Source organism: Camellia sinensis, chromosome 3 (assembly GCF_055761805.1).
Source record: "Camellia sinensis isolate YWXY chromosome 3, ASM5576180v1, whole genome shotgun sequence".
NCBI lineage: Eukaryota > Viridiplantae > Streptophyta > Magnoliopsida > Ericales > Theaceae > Camellia > Camellia sinensis.
The window spans coordinates 22,810,623-22,831,744 of record NC_138963.1 but is presented as its reverse complement, the minus strand read 5'-3'; the positions used below and the strand labels follow the sequence as shown (position 1 = coordinate 22,831,744).

The 21,122-nt window shown below is 30.0% G+C and overlaps 1 protein-coding gene across 1 annotated transcript; it reads left to right on the top strand.

Moving 5' to 3' along the window:
• Positions 1–12,104: 12,104 nt before the first annotated feature.
• On the top strand, positions 12,105–15,447 carry LOC145820933 (serine/threonine-protein kinase AFC1-like). Its single transcript, XM_082917603.1, has 9 exons — positions 12,105–12,398; positions 12,483–12,531; positions 12,646–12,760; positions 12,998–13,089; positions 13,619–13,763; positions 13,861–13,925; positions 14,272–14,369; positions 14,480–14,585; positions 14,963–15,447. Exons 1-9 carry the CDS (start codon positions 12,136–12,138, stop codon positions 15,119–15,121), a joined length of 1,092 nt encoding a protein of 363 aa, XP_082773729.1. The 5' UTR covers positions 12,105–12,135; the 3' UTR covers positions 15,122–15,447.
• Positions 15,448–21,122: the final 5,675 nt, after the last annotated feature.

Sequence of the window (21,122 nt, the reverse complement as noted above, 5' to 3'; positions counted from 1 at the left end):
CTTTAGTTGTACGTCTTATTTCTATCAATAAAATCATGTTCTTTTATTTGACAAAAATAAAAAATAAAGTCAGCATTTGTCAACAATATTAGGGAAATTTAGCCAAAATTCTCTATGCGCAACATGTTACTGTGTAAAGGACAATCTAAACTATTTTATTTCTTAAACCTCCTGAACAAGAAGCGTGTTCTTCGTAAAAGATAGATTAATAGATTTTTTTCTTTTTTCTAGACAATTTTACCCTGAACATGTATGTCAGAGATTTGAATCAAATCTAATAATCATTGACGTTGAAGTTTTGTTGAATGATCATTGTTGGCCATTGTTCAATGATCAAATCTAGACCACAAGGAATAAATTTATCTTTGAGAATACTATTACAAATTAGTTGGTCGGAGAGAGAGGGTCGCTGGAGTGGAAGGGGGACTACTGGAGAAGAGGAGGAGGAGTTACAAGTAGAAAGTGTACGGGTGAGGTTCAAAGGGTATATTTGAGATTATGGTAGGGGTCAAAAGAAAATTAAAGAGGGAAGCAATTTTGGTGATGGAAGGCTAAAGAAGCAGGAGATCTGCAATAGAAAGGTAGGGGCATTTAGCAGCCCTCAAATTTTATTAATTGGAGTTTTCAAGTGTAGTTTTTTGAATTTTCAATTCATATATTTTTTTATAGTGAACGTTTTTATTTTTTTAACCAATTTTTATTTATTTGTTTAATTTAAAATTTTTATATCTACTTGAGCCAGATCAAAAAAATTAAAAACTTAATTACATTATTAAAAAAATTTACTGAAAAAATGAATTAAGAATTTTAAAAAATATTTTTGAAAACTCAAAATATAGAGTACTTTTATTGATTTTTGCAAGACAAATAAATAAATGTCACAACATAAGAAGATGTATCTAATTTTGCTGTATTTAAAAAAAAATAATTAAATATAAAAAAAATTATTAAAGACAAATAAAAACTCATTTAAAAAATTAAATCAAACACAATCTATATTTTTTAATATCAGTGGAGGCAATGTGAATTTAGGTACTAAATGTTGTTTTAAAAAATAATAATAATGTAGTAAATAAATGAAATGTGAATGCAATGCAATGTGACAACGACCAAAAGGACCACACAATGGTCATCCTTTTTTTTTGTTTCTTCTTCCACGATTCACTAGTGTCATCCTACAAATATTAAATTCCAAAAAAAAAAAAAAATCTAACATCATTCAATGCCAAAGCCATCTCTCTCTCTCTCTCTCTCTCCATTATGTGTTCGTTTAGAATGTGGATTAACTTTTTAGTTATTTTAGCCTAAGGCTAAAAAGACTCGTTTGAGGTAGATTTTTAAAATTTTTTAACTTTTGTGAGAGAAAAAATAAAATGATTATGAGTTGGATGTGACATTTTATCTTATTTAATTAAAATAATCTATTTTGTCCTATATGACTATTTTAGTCCAAACGTTCATCCCAACGGGACCTTTATTAATTAGTTTATGCACCTCTTAACAATAAGTTGTTTTATGTACATAGACTTCAATAAAAAAATAATTAAATATAATTATCTTATATGAAATGAGATTAACATATTTTGTGGAAGAGAGTTGAGTTTTTATCCAGTTTAGATTTAGATGGAAATGTATGGTTCAAATCAGTTTTAATAATATGAATCATTTAAAAAAAATAAAAAATAAAAATTCATATACATCATTTATAAAAAAAAATTAAATCAATTCACAAGTTCATTTCTATTTTACTAGTCCATTAAACCTCTTTCTTTTTCTCTCCTATTCATTTGTGGTACCGCCTTATATTTGGGTACATGTAGTCTATAGAAGGCATCACTTGATATTATCAAATGATATTCTACATTAATTATAAATTTCCATTCTCCATCAGAATTCAAGATTTATTTTTTAATAACTTTACTGTTGACTCTTTTTCCGTCTCTAATGAGGTTATTTTTAATTTTTAAAATTTACCTTCATAAACACTACTTGACTATACCAACCCCCCCCCCCAACCCAACAAAAAAAAAGGCCAAAATAGATAGGTTTTAGTTTTTTGGTTTTTTTTTTGAATTTTTTTTTGGGGGGGGGGTTGGATTCTTCTATACTAGAAAGAATGGAATAGAAAAATTTTCAACATAATTTTTATAAAAAAAAAAAAGAGAGGATGAATTGCATTGACCTCCTTAAGATTTGGAGAAAATATAACAAGACCTATAATTTTGGATTAATTACACCCTCCCATTTAGTGAGGCTAAAAAGATCAGAATTAATGTAAACGGTGTGTAGACACAAAAATAAATAAAGTGGAATATGCATTTAAGTGTAAAAGAGATAATTCATTCACATGACTAATAAATTTATAATGAAAAAAAGGTTAAATATTATATAAATGAAAATTTTATAGGAACTCAATGTAATTATGCAAAACTTGGAAAACTTATTTAGTTTTCTCTTTTTGGTGAAATACCAATAAATTCCAAATAGTGCTCTTATGAACTGTTTGGTCCTCATTTTTTTTTTTTTATAAACCCAAAGGTCCAACTTTAGTGTGAAAGAGCCAAAATGTGGATTTTCTCATAATGTTGAAATTATTAAACATAAAACTAAAAAAAAAAAACTCCCATGTGTAATTTTTCCAAACATAACACTGCAATCTAACACTTCAATGTGACATATTAAAAAATTCTTTAGTGTATTTTTTTCAAATGTAACATCCAAGCAATATAAGACACGAAAACTTCTTAATATACTTTTTCCAAACATAACACTCCAATGTAACATATTAAAAAACTTCTTAGTGTATTTTTTCCAAACGTAAAAACTCCTTAGTATATTTTTTTCAAACGTAACACTTTAATTAATGTAACACATTAAAAAAACTCTTTAGTATATTTTTCTCAAACGCAACAATGTAACATTATAAAAAAAAATTCTTAGTGTATTTTTTTCAAACATAACATCCCAATCAGTGTACTTGTGTACTTGTTCCAAATATAACACTCTAATGTAACACACTAAAAAACTTCTTAGTGTACTTTTTCTCAAACATAGCAACGTAACATTTCAAAAAAACTCTTTAGTGTATTTTTTTCCCCCCAAATGTAACACTCCAATCAATGTAACACATAAAAACTCCTTAGTGTATTTTTTCAAACATAACACTCTAATATAACACTCCAATGTAACATAAAAAAATCACACTAACAGAAATGTAGATTTCCATGTTCAATACCAACACTTTAGGCACTAATTCCTTCAAAAAGAATCTTTTACACCTCACATTTCCATTCTCATTCCAAAAATGAATCGAAAAATTAGAAAAATAAATCATGAAAAGGCATTTACTTAAACTCAAATGATATCAAATTAAATGAATACAATTTTTCAAAACAAAAATAACTAATTGGTTCATAAGAAAACTCTTAGAACTAAATAGGTCAACATCCCCCTGTATGAGATTTGTGAGTAAATTTTCTTTTATTTTTAAAATCTCAAAAGAAATAGTTTAATTTATCAATATAAAAAAAGTAATTAATTAGATCCCAAACCTTGATAAAAGCCAATCACTTCCCCCTCACAAAATGCTTCTTCACTAACATAAAAATTCCTCCATTGATGATGTTCATTGTAATTTTTGGTATTATACTAATGAACTCAACTATTCTTTTTCAAAACTCAACATCGTATCACAAGTCCATTAGGGTTCAACACCGCATTTTCATGGGGTCCACTCCAGCTAACTTTTAAGATTTAAAGCCAATTATTCATGTTAAAATTAATCTAGAGGACATGGCTAATGCTGGGTAATTCTAGTGACGCTATGTGAAAATCTTTCTATCGAATTTTAAGCTTGTTTGTGGCATATGATTGAATTTCACTGGTGTTAGGTGGTGAGTTCCTTCTTTTAAGTTAGGTTAAATCAGGCTGGCAACTAGTTACCTCGGGACTTGAGTCCACCGATGCAGTGATCATACTTCAGAGTATCTTTTTTTATTTATTTATTTATTTATTTTTTATGTTTAAAAATAAAAATAAAAACATGGCTAATCATATAATTAAATTCTATTTGTAAGTTTCCAGTACGGGTACGACATGTTTGTCAAATTATCTATGCTTTATAGTCTCAAAATAATTCAAAATGAGAATTTTTATATTTTTTATTATTTTTGTGCAAAGTATATATTATTTAAAATTTAATTTTTTTATTATTGGGATAAAAAATTATTTATTATTTATTAAATATTTAAATTTAATTTTTTTATATTTGGGGAGCAAATTGATTTTAAAGGTATAGTTTGGGGGTAAAATGAAATTCCAAATGAATTTTGGTGTCACGTCAGCACATTCCGTCCAATTGTAGACGGAATGTGACGGCATGGGTTAAATTGATCAATTTGATGAAAGTTCAGGTATTAAATTGAAATAAATCGAAGTACAGGAGTCAAATTGAAAAACACGTAATAGTTTGGGGGGCAAAATGATATTTCCTCTATAATGTATCTTGTAGTTTGCCTATTGTGGATTTATCTTAATAATTTGAATTATTTATCTTACAAGGCTTTTTAAGTAGATAATTTATACAAAAAATTAAGTTAATCGAATATTGTTTGCCACATGATTGGAACAAAAAAAAAAATTGAAAAAATGTATGGCATGCATCATTTCAAGAATTGACAGTTTATATATATATATTTTTTAAAAAATGTGATTTAATCGTGTGGATATTGGTATCCGATTAACTTGATTTTTGGTATAGATGATCTACTCGAAAGGTCTTACAAGATGCACAATTCGAATTATTGAAATAAGCTCACAATAGACAAATTTCACAGTGCAGGTTGTACCCTTTCAAAATAATTTTTGTTGTTTACTTTAGGGTAAATTACAAATACACTTCTTGAGGTTAGCTTAAAATACGAATTACTCCTGAGAGAGCGTTTGGATTTAGTAGGTCTATTTTAGAATTGATTCCGATGATTTGAATCGTTCATTTTTTAAAACTCTTTAATTAAAATATTCATATAAAAAATTAAGATAATTGAATATCAGTAGCTATATATTTAAAGCATATTTGTTTTAAAAAAATAGACAACAAATATAATTTAAAAAATAATTATCTATTTTTTATAATATAAATTTAATTTAAATATATAAGAATTAATATCTAATCATCATAATTTTTTATATAAATATTTTACCTAATAAGTAACCATTGAAATGATGGAAATTAGATTCCCATTATGGAAATTAGATTCAAGTTGGTAGACTGACCCCGCGGGTCCCTCCCCTCCATATTAGTTTCGTTGCCTTTTGCCCCTTTTGTAATCTATAATTTATAATTTATAATTTTATAATATTAAAAAAATTTAATTTATAAGGTCATAATTTTTAATTTATTATTTTCAATTAAATTAAATTTATAATTTATAATTTATATTTTTTATTTAATATATAATTTTAAATTAACGACAATAAAAAATAATTTTATTTAATATATAAATTAAATTTTTAACAACACCAAAAAAATTTAATTTATAAGGTCATAATTTATAATTTATTATTTTTAAATAAATTTAATTTATAATTTATATTTTTTATTTAATATATAATTTTAAATTAACAACACTAAAAAAATAATTTTATTTAATATGTAAATTTAATTTTTTAACAACACTAAAAAAAAATTAATTTAAAAGGCCATAATTTATAATTTATTATTTTTAATTAAATTTAATTTATAATTTAAATTTTTTATTTAATATATAATTTTAAATTAACAACACTAAAAAAATAATTCATAAATGTTCAAAAGACTATTTTACACTTTTCTAATTGTTTGCTAAGTAATAGCATGGGGTAAAATGGACATTTCAGAGCCTAATTCCATAGGATATCAATCCCATGGAAATAACCCCACCCCTCTTATGGGATATGATAGTCTCACGAATATGGGATTAATAGTTCGGGGGACTATTAGTCCGGAGCAAAAAAAATTGAAACAAATAATGGACTATTAGTTCGGGGGAGTCCAATCCCACACCCTAATCCTTCAAAACAAACACACCCTGAGAGAGCGTTTGGATTTAGTAGGTCTATTTTAGAATCGATTCCGATGATTTGAACCGTTCATTTTTTAAAATACGAATTACCCCTGAGAGAGCGTTTGGATTTAGTAGGTCTATTTTAGAATTGATTCCGATGATTTGAACCGTTTATTTTTTAAAACTCTTTAATTAAAATATTCATATAAAAAAATTAAGATAATTTAATATTAGTAGCTATATATTTAAAGCATATTTGTTTTAAAAAAATAGACGACAAATATAATTTTAAAAATAATTATCTATTTTTTAAATATAAATTTAATTTAAATATAAAAGAATTAATATCTAATCATCATAATTTTTTATATAAATATTTCAATAATGATTTAGACCACTAAAAAATGCACCACTAATAGCACTAATGTATTGAGAATGACAAAAAACAAAAAAATAAAATAAAAACTAGACATAGAAAATAGGCAAGGCCCACTGCCACATCATTAGTGCTCCCTTTAGTGCTCCATTTTTAGTGCTTCCAAACATTTTTCTAAATATTTATTTTACCTAATAAGTAACCATTCCAATGATGGAAATTCGATTCAAATTAAGAAATTAGATTCTAAAATCACCCCGCGGATCCCTCCCCTCCATATCGTACCAAACCAACGTTGCCTTTTGCCCCTTTCGACACACAGTCTCTCTCTCTCCCTCTCTCTCTCTCACTCTCACAAACATGGCGAAGTATTTCTCCGGCATCCTCCGATGCCTCCTTTGCATCGGCACCCTCCCAACCCAAGCATCCGAACCCGCCACCGACATCCCAACCACCGACATCCCAACCACCACCACCACCACCACCACCACCACCTTGGAAAACAAAAAAAAGAATTTCAAAGCTAAAGTCAAGACCCGAGTAGTCGCAAGACTCAGGAAGGTTTTTAGGAGAAAGGAACAGAAGGAAACAGGGAGTGTTTCTGTGTTTACATCAGGTTTCTATGTTTCTGTGTTTTATTAATTTGTTTCTGTGTTTTAATATGTATATGTGTTTTAATATGTGTATGTGTTTGTGTGTTTACATCAGGAAACAGGCATTGTTCTTACAGCAGTGGCAGTGGCACCGCTGAGGAAGAGGAAGATTGGGTAAGTTGATTTCACCTCTAAAAGTCCCATGTTAAAATCATTCCGTAAGTCAGTAACGAGTAGCTAACTTGGAATGTGAAAAATGTAAAGATGATTTGCACACCTTAAAAATATAAAGGCATCCCCGGCAACAAGACTTTTAGTGCATGTTTGATTGGAAGGATTAAAGCAAAGATGTTTGTTTTGACATTTTGGTTTAGGACTATTAATCCCATGGATAATTAATCCAACAAATTTGTAGGATTATTAGTAATGAGATAGGGGTGGGATAGTTAATACCACACTAATTTGATAGAATTATTAATACATCACTATTAATATTGTGAATCAAACATGGCCTTAGGGTGTGTTTGTTTTGAAGGATTAGGGGGTGGGATTGGACTATTAGTCCCACCAGACTAATAGTCCATTGTTTGTTTTATTTTTTTTTGCTCCGGACTAATAGTCCTCCCGGACTATTAGTCACACAAATATGGGACTATTCTATCCCATGGGGGAGGTGGGATAGAAACCATGGGATTGGTATCCCATGGGATTATTTTGTGAAGTGTTCATTTTACCCTCCATGTTATTACTTAGCAAACAATTAGAAAAGGATAAAATAGTCTTTTGAACATTTATAAATTATTTTTTTAGTGTTGTTAATTTAAAATTATATATTAAATAAAAAATTTTAATTATAAATTATAAATTAAATTTAATTAAAAATAATAAATTATAAATTATGGCCTTATAAATTAAATTTTTTTAGTGTTGTTAAAAAATTAAATTTACATATTAAATTAAATTATTTTTTTAGTGTTGTTAATTTAAAATTATATATTAAATAAAAAATATAAATTATAAATTAAATTTATTTAAAAATAATAAATTATAAATTATGGCCTTATAAATTAAATTTTTTTAGTGTTGTTGAAAATTTAATTTATATATTAAATAAAATTATTTTTTATTGTCGTTAATTTAAAATTATATATTAAATAAAAAATATAAATTATAAATTATAAATTTAATTTAATTGAAAATAATAAATTAAAATAATTAAAATATTGTGCAAAAAATAAAATAAAACAAATTTTTATTTAATCTAGCTAAAAATAATTAAAATATTAAAACTATGTTTAATATTGCTATTACTTAATAAATAATTGAAAAGGATAAAATAGTCATTTGAGCATTTATCCTTCTCTATAATATCTCAAACAAATATTGGATAACTAAAAATAGTCCAATCTAGACATCTAATCCCATGACTAAACAAACATAGGATACAAATTTAGTCCAACCAAATAGTCCCGGGACAATGTATCCCAGGACTAATAGTCCGATGAATTATAATCTCCCCTTATCCGGACAAACGCACCCTTAGAGCTTACAAAAACACTCCAACCATGTTGAAGTAGGTGCCTCTGTGGCTAACCTGCCATTTTCAAAATCACATGAACTAAGATGAGGCACTAGAACTCAACATGAATAACCAAAATCAAATCCTATAGGAGTAGAAGTTTAGAACATCCCCAAAATAAGTATAAGCCTAGGACCCAGGTACATATTTGACATGAGTAATGCTCTGGTGATTACATTTTAAAAAACCCTTTCATTTGATGTGGTGAGTTCAATGTAATGTTTCATCCAAATGCGGTCACTTTAGCATTACTCATTTGACATTGAATCATTCCCTACTGCCACATAGTAGTAATAACAAAAATAAATATATGTCCCTTACTTCCAGATTATGTATTTGTGCACATGTAGTAATAACAAAAATAAATATAAGTCCCTAACTTCTAAATTTATTCTGCTTATGTATTTGTTATGTTCCTTGTACACATGACGTTATGTTCTTTGTACACATGTATTGTCCAATATCCTTATTCTGGTTATGTATTTGTTATGTTCCTTGTAACATTTCTTAGGGACATCCCCAACATCAAACCCTTGTACACATGTATGGTTATAACATCAGACGAACTAAGACAACCATACATATACATCAAATAGGAGAAACAAATAATTTAAGAAGGAATAAAAATAAATAGAAAAGTATAAGCTAAATAAAATTCCATACAAATATACAGGATACAAGTTCACTGAACCATCTCCAATCCTTAACACTTTTATTATTTATTTATTATTTTTATCAAATTTAAATTCGACCAAAAGTGCTAAAAATACATCTCTAATCCATTCATCAAATCAGGAGAGTGACATTTTTTTCATCAAAATGAGAACTCATCAAACACGTCATCAAGTTAGAATTTGATGAGAATTAAAAAAGATGAAGCATAATTTGGAATAAAAGGGAAATTTTTAAAAAGATTTTGATGAAAGAGTTGAAATAATTCATGTAAAATCAAACTTTTTATTCAAATTTGAAAGCAAACTAGATAAAATAAAAATAAAAATAAAAAGTCTGATGAAGGTGTTGAGAAGCAAAACACAAACAAAAACCAAGGAAACTAACCAGTTTAGAGGATGGAAGAACATTGAACTTCTAGACTGATAAAATAGAGAAGTAGCAAGTCAAACCATCTGTGAGCTGAAATTTCCCAATAGCAGTCCCATCATTGCCATTATATATATATAGTAGCCTTGGGGGCTCATATGTGAGCCAATGTAAACTCTGATTCAGGATTCAGAAATCAGCATCACATCTCTTCAAGTTTTTCACTATCTGTGCACTAAAATGCACTACTTTGTGGAAAATTTTATTTACACATCATAAATTGTCTCATGCACATCATTACTTAGTTCACATCTTTGATATTTTTAACCTTTGATATTTTACTCAAAACGCACCACAATCTAACATGACAGAAAATAATAATAATAATAATAATTCGAATTCAGAACTGAAATCAAGCAAGTTCATAGCAATGCTATATATATATATATATATATATAGAGAGAGAGAGAGAGAGAGAGAGGTGAGAATTGGAAGGTGAAGCAACAACAATTAAGAATTGAATGGTTCAGCTTGTACCTGTAGCAGATGAGGAAGCATTGATTTAAACCAAAGATTCATCGAAAGGTGACCTATGGTTATGTAGAGAGAGAGAGAGAGAGTTAGATTGACGAAAAAGTGATCGAATTACAGTGAGAACGAATGATTGAATGAATTATAGTGAGAATGATACAATGATCGAATTATATAGTGACGAAAAAAAGACTTAGATTGAATGAATGATTTGAAGAGACTCATTGAGACGAGAGAGAGAGAGAGAGAGAGAGAGAGAGAGTTCATACCGTTGGCGGTCTATAGAGCGAAATCAATCACAAGCAATCCCATAGTTCTTGAGAATCGATCACAACCAATTTCTTCAGACGTTTGAGCAAGCGAAATCAGATTTCACGATCGAGCAAAATCAGATTCTTCATCACGACCATGGTCTCTTCTTCAGACAATCGAGCGAGCGAAATCATATTTGAGCGAAATAAGATTTTTCTCTGTTTTTGAATTGTAGGGAGTGTGAAAAGGGTTAGGGCATAGGTATAAGAAAAGGGCAATATAAATAAAAGAAAAAATTATCAAGGTTGTAAATATTATTTTTTGCGACGGTCAAATAATCAGTCGCAAAAAACCACTATTCTAGTAGTGATAGTGGTTCTTTTTCATCTGGTTATACTAAATTTATGAATTTAAATTTCATTTTGCATATGCAGTTCTCATGTGAGTCGTGGAGTAGCTCTTCTAGACGAGTTACTGGCACTCCACCGAATGCTATTTCCAGTTTGATGGGTCTTGATGGGCTGCCTCCACAGCAGCCTCTTCACAGACAACCTAAAGAGTTCGCGGAAATTTATCAACAGTGGACTGCCCAGTTCCAAGAATGTAAGGATGACCTCCTTGGATCACTTCCTTGGAGACCAGATGATAAAGATGGGCATTTTGTTTTTGCCATTGGAGAGAACTTAACTTCTCGTTGTAAGTTTGCATTGATAATCTTCAAATATTGTCTTCATGAGAACATCTCAACCTTATTTTCTTATTTGATTGAAAGTAAACAAACATTGACTCAACTAGAATTTATTTTTGCATTTAATCTATAAGAAAAACAATTCCAATGACTGGATTCAAACCATATATCGATGATAGTCCAAGACTTCTCTACTTGTCAAAAAAAAAAAAAAAAAGTCAGTCCAAGATTGAGTAGAAGTCGTAAGACAGAAAGGATGTGAGAGAGAGAAATCATAAAACATAGGGAACTAGAGACAGAGGCTGACCATGGTCGGCTTCTTGCTCAACTAATTTTTTTAGTTATATGATATTTGGACTGCCCAGTCCTGTTGACTTATGAGCAGTTTTCATGGATTAAATTGGCTGTCTGATTTTTGTTTTTTTGTGTTTTTTTTTTTGGTTGAAAAAGGTGGCCTTTCTTTCAAAAGGATGCTACAAGTTTATCCCAACTGTGTTCTGCCCAATGCAAACTGGCTGGTCCAGTCTGCTTTTAAAAGATTCAAAAGGACACATTATGTAATTAAGAAGTGGTTTCCAAAATGCTCTCAATCATTTTTTCTAAAAGTTGTGAAACTTTTGAGGACTCATGTTTTTTTTTTTTTTTTGGGTGTGTGTGTTCATATTACTATTCCTAACTAGAAACCACAAAACAGAGAACAGAAAATAGTGTTATGGTGCTTCCTAGAAAATGGTTCTCTAACTCATTTCTAAAAAATTTTTAAAAATAACAAATTAATTGATCTTCGGTTTAGATATGTCCTATTATTTGTGGATCCATGTTCTCAGTTTTTTCTTTGATTTGTAATCTGTTCACCAATAACATATTTTATTTACTTGTACTTGCAGACCGGATTTTGAGTAAAATGGGTGACGGTTAGTTTTTCCTTCAGCTTCTTTCCTTCTCCCTTTACCTGTTCCTTTCTTTCTTTTTTTATTTATTTATTATTTATTTTTGTTATTAATACGAGTCTTCTAGAGATTGGTATTAATATGAAACACTCATTTTTTGGGTTCCATAAACTTTTCAAATTGACATCCCATATTCCCGTCATTGTTAATTCATTCGATGAATTAAATCCATTGGGTAATATAATTGCAGGGACTTTTGGGAAAGTCTTGGAATGTTTAGACTATGAAAGGAAAGAGATTGTAGCAATTAAAATTGTTCGTTCAATAAACAAGTACCGGGAAGCTGCCATGATTGAAATTGGTGTCCTACAGGAACTTTCCAGGCATGATGTTGGTAGCACACGGTACGCATCAGATTCCATATCTTCGTCCCTTTTTAACTGTAAAAGTTTACAGTAATTGGGTATAAGTTGTTTTATTCTTTGCAGTTGTGTGCAAATACGGGATTGGTTTGACTATCGTAATCATGTTTGTATTGTAAGTATTTATTGATACTTGTGGTTTAATTAATTTGAAAGGGCGATGATGTCCCTTTGTGCCTGGATATTCTGTGATTTAAAAACTTGCGGATGGATTTAATGGTCTTAACAGGTATTTGAGAAGCTTGGACCAAGCTTATACGATTTTCTCTGCAAAAACAGCTATCGTTCATTTCCAACTGATCTTGTTCGGGAGTTTGGCAGACAACTTTTGGAATCTGTAGCATGTGTGTGCACACATCTTGCATCATTTTTTCTATAAATGCTTCAACTTATTGCTCAGCAGCTCAAATGCTTTTTTAATTAAGCTCAGATTTGGGAATCACTGGGACTCCTATTTCCATCTTTGATTTATTTAACAGTAGATTGAAACCCAGAGTAATCTTTGTTTGCACAAGCATGATTAGTATTGATGATCAACTCTACTTCTGATTCTCATTCATTTTGCTCACTTGCTTTTGCAGGTATGCATGATTTACACCTGATTCATACAGATCTGAAACCAGAAAACATACTTCTTGTTTCATCAGAATATGTTGAAGTGCCAGATTATAGGGTATTGACTCATGTGATATGTTCTCTTTATTTATTTGTTTATTAGTTTATCTTTAAAAGAGTTTTGCATTTGTGTGTGCATGCAAATCAGACTTGGCAAGATTAGGGTGTGTTCCAATCCATCTCAATAGGGCTGTGTTTGGATCTAGGATTGAGAAGCGATTTGTGGAGGGAACGGAAAAAGAAAGGGATGACAAAAATTGAGCTTCTATTTCATTCACTTTCCCCTTCCTATTTCCGTTCCCTTCGCAAATCCCTCCTCACATCCTTGATCCAAACGCAGCCTAAGGGTTTTATATTTAAACCCAACTGATATGTTGGCCTTTTCATTTGGAGTCTATTTGTGGATACAATTGATATTTTGGTTATTCTTTTTGCTGCATTTGTCCTGAATTACTGCAAATAAAAATCTTTGGTCTAATTTTTCATGTAAATCGAGTATTGATATTAGTTGATGAGATAAACTGTGTAAATCAATAATACTGTTGCTAGGCTGGTGCTTATGAATTTGATTCTTATTTTAACTTCAGATCTCTAATGTTTTGACTATATGCAACAATCTGCCAAAGTCAAGTGCTATTAAGCTAATTGATTTTGGGAGTACTACTTTTGGACATGAGGACCACACCTACCTGGTGTCAACGCGTCAGTATCGTGCACCAGAAGTTATTCTTGGTAATGGCCATTTGTTATCAAATTTTGTAGTCAGTATTTTTATGTTTGTCATTTAATGTTGATGTGTTAAAATTATTTATTGTTTTGTTTTCACTAGGTCTTGGATGGAACTATCCTTGTGACTTGTGGAGCGTGGGTTGCATACTTGTTGAACTTTGTTCGGTAAGTAAGATTGTGCTTTTTCTTGTTTGTTTCTACTACTGAGAGCGTTAGTGGCATGTTGGTTTTAGTTTATCTTTCGTCTGTTGATCAAATTGCTAAGAAGGATTTAGAAGATTCAGTGGAACGTCCAATTTTCAATGTGGTGACCAATCACTTATAAGATGAGCACCCTTCAAACGTTATGTTGTTATAGAATTAATTTATTGGGAAGGAAATCAGTGTCTAAAATAAATATCCTTGTAATTGATCTGAGTTTTAGTTGTTCTGTTCACTCATCATTGCATACTTCATTCAATCACGCTTCTATTTATGGCATTTTTTTGACTTCTACTTTGTTTGTTAACAGGGTGAGACCCTTTTCGAAGCACAAGAGAACTTGGAACATCTAGCTATGATGGAGAGGGTGCTAGGGCCACTGCCACATCATATGATTATTAGTGCAGAGTAAGATCTGTTGTTTTTGTTTGTTTATTTCATGTTGTTTTTGTTTGTTTATTTCATACTATTTATCTGCTTCATCCCATGTATAAAGCTTTTATTTGTATTTTTTTCAGCCGTGGTGCTAAGAAATATTTCAAGAGGAGTGCACACTTGGATTGGCCAAAGGGTGCAAGCTCCAAAGAAAGTATGAGGGCAGTTGGGAAATTACCCTGCCTACAGGTAATCGGTAGATATTATGCCATCCATCTCTCATGTTAGGCAACTGAGTAAAGCTGTAGTAAAGGGTGTGACTTAAGTGTCTTTCATTATCATTACAATGCCTCCTCCTGCTGCCGGATGTGTGATCCCATTTGGCACATACAGGAAACAGATGACATTATGAAGAGATTAATTTGCATCATCAAGAGATTAATTTGCATTTCCAACATTGAATAATGATGTTTGGTTTATGATCATGTGAATATATTCAGAGACGAAAACCTTGTTCTTCTTGTGATATTTGCCCTTGTCTTCTTTATGTATTAATTTGATCTTTTCTTATATTTTCTTTCTTTTCTTTTTTTTCCTTTTCTGTTTATTCTTTATGTATATTGCAGAACTTGATAATGGACCATGTGGATCACTCTGCTGGTGATATGATTGATCTTTTGCAAGGGCTTCTGCATTATGACCCAGCAGAGCGGCTCACAGCAAGGGAAGCTCTTAGACATCCTTTCTTCAACAGAGAGATGAGAAATTGTGGCTATCCCTTCTAACTGGATCTTGTCTAATGCTTTCATGACTGTAAGTGATTACTCGTCAAGCAAAAAGTTTAAAGAAAACGAAGACGAAAATTCGACACCATTCAATAGTTTTTGACCGGCAACATCATTTCTTCTGAGCTGCTTGTTACTGCTGTTTCTGTATAGAAGTGTATACCCTTCTTCCTTGTTTCTCCTTGTCTCCTCCCTTCTTTTTTTTCGGTTTCCTCTTATACTACTATCGTATTTGGACTGAATTACCCATAAAGTCTGTTGCATTCCATTGATGAAGAAGTTATTTAGTCAATAATTTGTTAAAATATATCCTGGTATTGTGATTTTCTTCTTTGAATTGAACCTATTGAACTTTGAATTTTTTTTTTTAGAATTATGTAGTATTATATAAATTTTTTTTAGGGGTTTTCATAAATTGACATCATTTAAATTGTTCAAAAAAATAGATTTATCAACAACAAAAAAAAAAAAATTGTTTAAAAAAAATTAATTCTATGTTTATCATAATTTTATATCATTTTTTATTAGCACGCATAACTATTAATGATTGAATATGAATATGAATGAAATTTGTATAAATATCATTACAACAGTTATTGTGTATGTCACGTATTACATATCATGTAAAAATATGGTTAGTATAGCTATATTGACATAATAAATATCATAATATCATTTTTTTTTAGTAATGATATAAAAAAATTTATATATAATTTTTGTATAATATGGATTTTTCACTTTAAAATAAAACACCCATAAAGATATTTTATGTTTATAAATTATTTTTTAGATTTTTTTGTATAAATTTTATATATAACAAAAATTTGAAAAAAAAAAAAACAGACTTCTTTTAAAGCATAGAATTCTTAATTCCTTACAAAGATTTTTTTTGTTTCTCAAGAAAAAATCATTTTGTCTCTTCTCTTTATTTGATTGATTAAAAATTGCAATTTCGTTGCTTTCAATTTTATTGAAGAAAGAGTGTAGGACAAATTTCACTTTATCTCTATGTGTTTTGGAGCTTGTTTAATTTATCCTCTAACGTTTGGAAATGACCACATAATTCATTTGTAGTTTGTGAATTGAAATATACCATTAAAAATTTCACTCAACTTGAGAATAAATGTGAAACACGTAACAGATATAAGAGAGTTATATGCTCATTTTATAGTAGCAGTTCAAATTTTTTCAGATCTTAGACCTAAAATCAAAATGAGAATTTTTTTACAAGACCTCCGATAAGAAGAAATATTTTATAATTTTTTAATAAAATTTAAATGACAAATTAAATAATCTAATGGTTTGAGTCATCTCTAATATTTTGACAATTTACGACATAGAGTACCAACAAACCATGTCATTATCATTTATAGCTGTAATTGCACCCACAAATAATGTATATTATCCATAATAACGCCGCTAAAATAATATTTTAAACTCTCATTAAGGTGTTTTTTAATTTTTATTTATTTTTTTTGAGTGAATAAGTAACTCCCACTAAGGTGATAAGTAAGAGAACTCAATAATGACCCTAGTACACCTAGTTGATGAGGATGATCATTTAAGCAAAGTCCTCACTTTTGTCACATTTCTAAAACACCCATTTTGTCATTTGCCACATTTTCAAACTTTATTGTATTAAGCAATGCATGTTCATAGCGTGTGTGAAACTAATTTTGGTATTGCAATAACAATTTCTTCAATTCTTTCACTTGCATGTGTATTACTTGTAAATATCAAATGAAAATTGCGATATCCATTAAGGAAAGGGGTTGGAACCAAGTTGAATTATCTCAAGATAGGGGGGTTCTTCAATTATGTTAACTTAAAGGTTTAATATTACATTTTTATCAATTTTGGTAAAATAATAATAATAATAAAATTACACTAAACTCTATTGACGTATTGAGAAAATACAAACTACCAATAAGTCCTAATAATTGGACTTAATTCCTATTAAATCCTATTGAAAATAAGTCCTCATAAAATTGTCTCTAAAAATAATTTTTTGTGACTATTTTTTGCATATATAGCTAAAAATGGACAATTAGCAACTTTTTTTGTCACAATTTTTATAAATTGTCGCTAAAACTTATAATTAGTGATACTTTTCTATGACAAATTTTTCAAACTACCGTTGAAAGTTAAAAATTAGTGACCTTTTTTTGTGACAATTATTTTAATTGTTGCTAAAACTTATAATTATGACATTTTTTGTGACACAATTTTCAAGCTGTCGCTGAAAATTAATAGTTAGTGACGTTTTTTAATATGTTTGATGAAAAATGTCATTAATTATCATGGGACCTATTGGACAATATGTCCACCTATTAGGATCTATACGTAAGTCTCCCTAATTACTATCCTGTAGTGATGAGCTATTATCCTTTTGAAATCAGAATTTGTTTCTAAATTTATATTTATTAGTAATATTTTTAAAATTATTTTTTGAATTTTTTAAATGACTTTTTGGTGACGACAAGAATTTGTCTCTTAATATTTTGGAACAAAATTTCATTTTTGGAGGCAAAATTTTTTTTTGTTTCTAAAACTTTTATATGCTATTGTTATAAATTACAACATCATTATTGACTAAAGAATTATTAATGAAAATGGGATTAACTGTTATATGAATTAAAATAGTAAAAAAATTTGATATAATTATCTCAAAATTGTGGAATTTGTTGTTTTTTTTTTTAATCTCAAAAAATGTCACTGCAATTTATCAACAAACAAAAAAATAAAAAATAAATAAAATACAAGAGGCATCTATTGAATTTTAGGAGGGGAAAAACACGTCACAAATTCATTTTGCACCGCACCAAAGTGAGTTGTGGCCGCAAGTCTATTAAATAACTCTCTCTCTCTCTCTTTCTCTCTCTCTCTCTTGTACAACCAAATGAAAGTGAGATTTTCATGGTTTCAGGAGGCTGTTATTCATTGTCTTTGAAAGGAAAAATGTTTCAGACTACTAGTACTAATTCAACATCACTAATATACCACTAATGACGTGGCACCATGTGGACTTCACTACTGATGTAATAGTTTGACCTTTTTTTTTTTTTTTTTTTACACTGCTAACTTATTAGAGCTGACATTTATGCTACCATTTTAGAGTACTAAATCAGTACTGAAGGAATAAAATGAAGGACCTTTCTTAGGTGTGCCTTGCATACCATATGCAAGGCACTTACACCCTTTTTTTTTATTTCATTTTTAGGTTTCATTTGAGAATAAGTTATTTTAGTAATTTTTTAACTTTTTACGAAAAAATGTGTAAAAAAATAAAGAAAATGGTGTGATAATTTATAGTGACTTTATAATTAAAATACTTCGTCTTCAAAGAAGGCCTTAAATATCCCTTATAATTATTTCTGTATAACTACCTCTATATAGCCTCAAAAGCAGTTATTGACAAATATAAAGACTCACAAAGAATAATATACAGAGAGATTCACAATTGCCATGATCATTTTGATAGCACACGTAGTGTGCTTATCCTTCTAGTATTGAATACAATGATATAGCATTATTTGGAACTTTGGTTTTTTAAGTCAAAAATTCAAATTAGGTATTATTAGTTGTCAAATTATTTTATCTACCTATATATATATATATATATATTCGTAAAATAACATAAAATTATTTTTAAAAACAATCAATTTCCAAACACCTCCAAAATGTTAAAAATAGTTTTAAAAGTTAGTTTTTTAAAAATTTGTAAGAAAATTATACTATTGAAATATGTAAAAAAATGTATCGAGATTAGAACTATTTAACATTTTGTGTTTGCTATTGACAACTTTTTATAGTGTTATTAGCATAATCTTATAATAACATACTATAGGTGGATAAAACTTATTTTTCACTAATCTAGTCCTCTTATGATTCTTATTATATTGTCTTGTAATATTATCATCATACTCAATATTTACTGGCTAAAATATTATTATTATTATTTTGTGGGACTCACATAGAATTTGTGTGTCGACAAAATCAAAGGGTTAGTATCTATTTTTGTAACAAAAATCAAAAGCAAGTATTTATGTGTTACAATCCAAACCCCGACCCTATGAGTTTAGTATCGCAACCAGCCAGTAACCCATGGTTACCAAAGGCCTACTTAACAATAATGACAGTAATACAGAGTAAGGGACTGGCAGAAGCCAAACAGTAAATAAAAAGATATCCAATGAGCTGTGAAAATCTGAATGCAAAAAGACTTTTAAGAACAAGCCACATTCATAACCAAAACATATATACATCTCAGATATACATAATATTCAGTTTAGGGACCTAATCCCTTCACCATAACTGTACAACCACGTTTTATTCAGTCAGTACAAAACAGAGACAAAAAGGGTGATTCTGGAACACCCCAAAACAGCCTTGGCTTGAACGGATTTGGAACCTCGAAGTGAGACACAATGGTTGGCTTGACAAAACTGGAGCTTAACTCGACGCTCCCAGCTCCGGTCCGGTGCCTGGACACCTACATATAAATATAAACAGTGAGCTAAAGTCCAGTGAATAACAATTGTGTAAAGAGGTTAAGAATGAATGTCCTTTCAGTAATTAAATAGTCATATCAGCCATTTAAAAACCATAACAGTCATATGTGGTACATCCAATAGCAGAACAGTACAGTAGGTCTTAAAAAACCGAACAGTCAGTTGATGGTCATCAAAACAGTATACAGTATTGGTTCCAATCATTGGAACCGACAGAGATCTCTGTGACAGTAGCAGTACAGTAACAGTACAATAGCAGTAACAGTAACAGTAAGTTACTATGGATGCCACGAGTACAATTCATAAAATAGGACAAACATTCATTCAGTAAACAGTATCACTTCAGAAAACAGTACAGTTGATTGTTCAGAAATAATCATAATTGAACATATCTTTACTACATTGTTACTCACAGAGTACTGGGCTATAGGCTGGCTAATTAGCGTCCTCGGATGCCAACCCTACACAGTAATAGAACGAACGCACACTAAGTTACACACTTGAGAGTAATGACTTAACCCCTATCTTGACTTGGTGTGGTTCTACATCAATAACCTCATTAAGATGCCTTAAACATGGCCTAGGAATGCCTAGGATGGAGTAAGGATACAAAAATACACTTTAAAACACTTTTCAAAATTTGCTGAAAATAGGGGTCTCGCTCGAGCGTGGCTTTCTACGCTCGAGCGAGCTTACCAAAACAGAGGGGTCGCTCGAACGTGGACTTCCTCGCTCGAGCAGTCTGCAAAAACATAAAAAGTACTGGTTGTTGAAAATCTCTGCTCGATGCTCGCTCGAGCGAGAGACATGTTCTTCGCTCGAGCGTGCGTCTGCACACGCAGAAAACCTGAGAGCTTGCAATCTACGCTCGAGCCAGCATTCCATCGCTCGAGCGGAACTCAGAACACAAAGGCGGTTGCTCGAGCGTGGAATCCTTCACTCGAGCGTAGAAGCCAAATTCTGGGTTTTCTAGATTTGCTTCCAAAGCTCAAACCAAGCATTCAACACCTCAAAACTCAATCTTTTGGGCCAATTTTCTAGAAAACACTTGGAAACTCATAATACAACAAGTTTTGAAGATCATTTAATAAAATCAAAACCCAAAAGTAAACCAATTGAACACCAATTTCAAAGAAACTAGAAGAACAATGCAAGAACATAACATGCATGAGTTCCCATGAACTCTAATGCTCCAAAACATGATCAAATGCAAGATTGAGCTCAAGAACATGGTGAATTCATGGACCTCTACCAAAATATGAACATGCATGAGGAAATTCTCATAAAAACAAGCTCAAAATTCAAGAATATGTATATGCATGCATGAATTAATTCTCAATTCAACTCTTAAATTAATTCTTGACTCTAAACTCCAAATTTTCCCATGAACCATGCAAGAAATAACTTATATTCACAATTGAGAGGATGAATTCCTTACCTTAAGTCTTCAATTCTAAGTGTAGAGGCCTAATTATACAATTCTCCTTCAA

Coding starts and splice junctions, on each gene's coding strand:
- LOC145820933 (XM_082917603.1), top strand. CDS start 12,136: ATGAAACACTCATTTTTTGGGTTCCATAAACTTTTCAAATTGACATCC. Junction 13,090..13,618: donor TTGAAGTGCCAGATTATAGG/GTATTGACTCAT, acceptor TTTTAACTTCAG/ATCTCTAATGTTTTGACTAT. Junction 14,370..14,479: donor CATATGATTATTAGTGCAGA/GTAAGATCTGTT, acceptor TATTTTTTTCAG/CCGTGGTGCTAAGAAATATT.